The sequence below is a fragment of the Triticum dicoccoides genome, chromosome 2B, assembly GCF_002162155.2.
Source record: "Triticum dicoccoides isolate Atlit2015 ecotype Zavitan chromosome 2B, WEW_v2.0, whole genome shotgun sequence".
Taxonomy (NCBI): Eukaryota; Viridiplantae; Streptophyta; class Magnoliopsida; order Poales; family Poaceae; genus Triticum; species Triticum dicoccoides.
Genome location: NC_041383.1, coordinates 704,412,049 through 704,417,181, shown reverse-complemented (window position 1 = coordinate 704,417,181; position 5,133 = coordinate 704,412,049). Strand labels below are relative to the sequence as shown.

The window sequence follows — 5,133 nt, the reverse complement described above, 5'->3', positions numbered from 1 at the left end:
GTACTATTCAGGAATAGTAAGGGATATATATGTGAGATTGCTGTACTTCTCCACTTAGTTTTTTTTTGTTATTGTAATTTTAGTGGATTGTAAATTGCATTTCTTAGTGTAATCCCTAGTGGATTTACACTGTAATTCTTAGTGGATTTACACTGTAATTATATTTGGATTTGCACTGTAATGTTCATCGGAATTCCGGTGCATTTTCTTCGTGGTTTTTACACTGTAATTATGTTTGGATTTACACTGTAATTCTTAGTGGATTTACACTGTAATTATATTTGGATTTGCACTATAGTCTTCATCGGAGTTCCAGTGTATTTTCTTCGTGGTTTTGCACTGTAATTATATTTGGATTTACACTGTAATATTCATCGAAATTCCAGCGTATTTTCTTAGTGGATTTAGACTGTAATAATATTTAGATTTACACTGTAATCTCAATCGGAATTCCAGTGTATTTTTCTTAGTGGGTGAAGTGTAATTCTCAGTTGGTTTCCACTGTAAATTGCAGGGGATTTCTTCACTCTAATTCTCAGTGGGTTTCCACTATAATTCCACTTATTAGCTGTAATTCCAATTGGATTTACAGTGTAAATCAAGTTGCACTGATATTGTCAGTGGGTTTAGTGTAATTGACGGTAAGTTCTTATTTTTTGATTTTTAGTTTATTTTAGTGGTTTTTTACAGTGTAATCCTTACTGGAATTTACACTGTAATGTGTAGTGTTTTGTTTCATCTTTTGTAAATTACAGTCTATATTAATCTGAATACCTGTGTACTTACCGTCTAAGTTAATGTACACTAACCCTGTAACTTACTATCTCATTTTCAGTCTATTTTTCAGTGTATTTACACTGTAAAGTCATTTGGATTCTATGTAATTACACCGTAATGTTAGTGCACTTACACTCTATTTTCCTGTGTAATTTTATTTGTAATTGTAATGATTTACATCTGTAATTACAGTCTAAGTTAATGTAGATTTTTAACCCTGTAACTTACTATTCTATGTACTGTAATTTCCAATCTATTTTCAGTATTTACACTGCAAATTCATTTGTATTATATGTAATTACACTGTAATTTTAGTGCACTTATACTCTATTTCCCTGTGTAATTTCAGTGAATTACATTTGTAATTGTAGTGATTTATATTTGTAATTACAGTTTAAGTTAACTGTAAATTTTAACCCTGTAACTTACTATATCCTATGTATTGTAATTTCCAGTTTTTTTTTCCAGTGTATTTACAAGGAAGGTCAGAGTAATTTACGACCAAGTTGTAATGTGACAAAATATCGCAGTAATCTCTCAAGATATGTTGATTTCTGTATTTTTTTAGTGTAAGTACAGTGTGTAGCTTAAGAAATTTGGATCATACATCTAGGTGTTTTTTTCTACTCAAGACTTAAATTTCTGTACTGTGTGGTGTGTGCACATGACAGTTACTGGGGTCAAATAGCAAGAGAATTAAGTTGGTCATTTTGGCTTCATCTTACATGAAGGAGTGCATCTTCATCTTGCTGGTATGACTTCTTGATTCTGAAATTTTTGAAGATAATGAAAGCACTCAGTAGTGTTTGTTAGCAAGTGTACTCTACTCATTTTCCAATTTTCACTGCACTTTATAAGCTGTTTACGGTGTAAAAAGTTGAGATGCAGTTTTACAGGCATGATTTAAGATGATTACTGTTTTTTACACTGTAAATCTACTATAAAATGTCACTGTAAATTGTAGCAGTTTACTGTGTAATCCTATTGTAAATTACATTGTAATTGTCACTGGAACAATGGTTTTTCATTGTAATTCTACCGTAAATCAGCATTGTAAATTTGCGGTAACTCTACTGTGAATTATATTTTTAAATCTACTGCAGTTGTACTGTAAAAGTCACTGTAATTTGCTAAATTGATCATTGCTCACAGTACTTTGATTAATCTTTTGTAGAGTTCCTGTTTTATGTTTCCGGTACTGTGTAAATGGGGAATTTGACCATGCCTTTTCATGCCAATGTTGATCCCATGACCTCATTCTCCTTTTCTAATCCGTTTTTCTTAATTTCCTGCAATGTAATGCTAGTTTTTCCTATGTTTTTCATGTCCACGTTTCGTGCAGACTCTGTGAAGTAGGAGAGGGAACTGTTCACAGGGAGGTAGAGAAGATTGACAGGAGAGGATCTCTTACATGTGCATCCATGATTTTCTCAAGGTTTGCCCTCTGGATATTGGAGGAATCCCCCCTGTGATTTCTTCTTTGATGGGGTGGACAAGCACATCGACACATTCAGGGGACAGGAATAAAACGGAGGACATGTGACACTTGTTAAACTCTGTGTTGCCAAAAAATATGACTGAAAACTAATTGGATTTCAGAAGAGGATTTTTGCAGTGTCACTTTAATGCATCTTTCACTATAATTCTCAGTGGGCATGATAGAAATTACTGTGTTTTTTAGTGAATTTTACACTGTATTTGTCAATGTGTTTTTAGGTGACATCATCTTGGTGTTTTTCCTCCCTTTGTTAGCCTAGTGATCACGGAAAAGCTTTGGGTGTATCGTTGTGGTTCTTTCAATTCCTCTTCTGGCTGTTGTTCTGTCCGGGTTGGAAAAGTTGGAGTGTGGACCCGTTAATTTGTTTAAAAGCGGGGCAGAAAAGAAAACATGGGGACATGGGACAGTTGGCATCCTGTGGTTGGCTGAAAAATCTGGATGAAAGCTAATTGAATTTCATCCGGATGTAGAATAGACAGTCTCAAAAACTAAGCTATTCCGTTCACAGCTTTGGTTGTTTGGTTCTAGTTGTAAACGTTTGGTTGTAGGTAAGTTTGAGTATTACATATGCATTTCTCCTGCATGTTTATAAAAAAGTAAATATCCTTTTCTCGGTTTATCTAAATGCTTCATATGAAACACACAAATGCACAAAACAACAAGTTTTCCAGAGAAGGCTTGCACAAAAAGAAAGTTAATACAGCTTTTTTTTTTTACGGAAAAACTAAGCTATTCTGTTCACAACCTGGTCTTGAACGGCACATAGTTTTTGAGCGATTGGGTGATTCCCTGCACGGACGCCACGGTCACACCCACCGTCACCGCGAAGCACACGAAACTCAGGCTCTGTAGCGCCACCCACTTCCACGAGGACCTCTTCACTTTGCTCTGCCGGATGTACATCTCGACAGGGAAGTAGACGGTGAGCGGCCAGAACCCGAGCGCGCCGAGGAGCCCAAGGATGTCGTTGAAGAAGGGCAGCAAGATGGCGAGCACCGTGCTGACCACGACGAACGCCGTCCTCCCCACCATCCTGAACATGTTGACGCCGAACCTGTCGGCGCCGAAGGGATGGTACTGGCGGACGACGAAGTCCGAGCCCGGCCACCGCGCCGCGGCCCAGCTCTCCACGGCGGCGTAGATGGGCTGGCAGTAGACCTGATAGGCGCCGACGAGGTGCACGACGATGCAGACGTTGGCGAAGTCGATGAGCCAGAAGGGCTCGTAGAAGCCGAAGCCGGTGAGCATGTTCCCGGGCGCGGCGTTGCCGAAGGCGGCGTAGCCGAGGCAGCCGCAGAGCATGTAGAAGGCCGTGGTGGTGGAGACCCCCATGAGGTTCGCCTTCCTCATCGTCTTGTTCTCGGCCGGAGGCGCCCTCACCGTGTCCTGGATTTCTATAAGGACCATGGAGTACGAGTAGGCGAACGCGATGTTGCCGAGCGCCTGCAGTGTCAGCCATATCTTCTGGGCCGAACTTGCCACGTCTACCCCAATGGCAGTGCCACCCATGGTCGTCTTGCCCGTAGGGCCTGATATGGTCTGCGCCAAGGAGAGGCCAACGCCGATCGTGGAGTAGGAAAAGGACATGACCGCGGCCAGGATGGACAGCCACGCCATCTCATGGAGGTTGGGGAGCTGGGAGAAGACGACCTGGGAGACCCCGAACACGACCATGTACATGGTGGTGTACACGCCGCAGTCGGCAGAGTGGCCGCCCTTGTGGAAGCAGTTGGCCTTGTACAGAGCGGCGGCGCTGGTCGACGCCGTGATGGTGTACCCGATTGCGGTTCCGACGAGGTTGACGTACTGGCAGAGGCCGCAGAACCACACTTGGCCGCTGCCTAGGTAGGACTCGACGGCCTCCATGTAGGTGTAGTTCCTCTTCCCGGCGACGGCGTCGCCGCTGCGGTAGCAGTCGGTGAGGAGCACGGAGGTGTAGTACGTGACGCCGGCGAAGACAACGAGCGTGGACGGCCCGGCGACCCAGCCGAGCTGCGCCATGGACCAGGGCAGGGACAGCACGCCGGAGCCGATCACCGCCGTTATGATGTGCGCGCTCGCCGTCCATACCGTTCCCATTCTCTTGGGCTTGCCGTCGTCGTCGACGGAACCGTCGCCGATGATCCGCAGACGGTGCTCCGCCGGCAGTCCCCCGATCTCCACATCGACGTCTGCTAGGGCCATCTCGCGCGCTTCAACTGGTCTGGGGGAGCAGCGATGCGCGCGCCGGGCAGCATCTTATAACAGCATGGCGATTTACTCCGTTCCGTCTTCAGTCGATCAAATTGCCTAAACCGACTCGGATCGGATGACTATATGCATGTACTACTCGGATATGATTTGTTCCCGGCCGGGTCTCATCTCGACCCTGAAGCCCTCACGTCTTCGCATCTGGTTTTCTCCAACGTACTGCTAAAAGTCAGTCGACTGGCCAGCCGATCGATATCGGGAGCAACTAATTAACTAGCGCTCCTTCGGGAGCCTCGCAAAAATCAACGTTACTTGGCGCGCTCTCATCCATTTGTCATGTGTCGTGCTTTGGGCACTCCCTCTGAATTTTGTTTTTTTATTTTTTCGCATGCGTTTTCGGCTTTTTAAACGGGTTTTTCTGTTTTTTTTTTGACTTTTTGGTTTTCTACCGGTCTTCCTTAGCTTTTCGACAAGAAAAAATTCGAAAAAAAATTTTGCGCAAAAAAGCGCATTTTTTTCGTGAGAGTCACGGTTTTGTTTTCGCGAGAGGCACGGCCGTGCTTCTTGAAAACGAAAAAAAAACGTGTTTCCTGTTTTTTTTCTTTCGTGAGATGCACGGTTTTGCTTCCGCGAGAGACACGGTTGTGCTTTCGCGAGAGGCACGGGCG

At 43.8% G+C, this 5,133-nt stretch overlaps 1 protein-coding gene and 1 long non-coding RNA gene across 3 annotated transcripts in view; one reads left to right on the top strand and one right to left on the bottom strand.

Moving 5' to 3' along the window:
• Positions 1-2,577, top strand: part of LOC119365733 — a 3,978-nt gene extending 1,401 nt beyond the window's left edge. The window contains exons 2-5 of one of the 2 annotated variants that reach the window (XR_005175729.1): positions 515-641; positions 1,233-1,346; positions 1,449-1,529; positions 2,120-2,577. This is a non-coding gene — a long non-coding RNA (uncharacterized LOC119365733). The remainder of the gene's footprint in view (positions 1-514; positions 642-1,232; positions 1,347-1,448; positions 1,530-2,119) is intronic. The other variant, XR_005175728.1, reaches the window with a different exon arrangement.
• Positions 2,578-3,013: 436 nt separating this feature from the next.
• On the bottom strand, positions 3,014-4,459 carry LOC119361187 (amino acid permease 6-like). The gene has a single exon (XM_037626517.1). The coding sequence runs from the start codon at positions 4,457-4,459 to the stop codon at positions 3,014-3,016; it is 1,446 nt and encodes a 481-aa protein (XP_037482414.1).
• Positions 4,460-5,133: the final 674 nt, after the last annotated feature.

Coding starts and splice junctions, on each gene's coding strand:
- LOC119361187 (XM_037626517.1), bottom strand. CDS start 4,459: ATGGCCCTAGCAGACGTCGATGTGGAGATCGGGGGACTGCCGGCGGAG.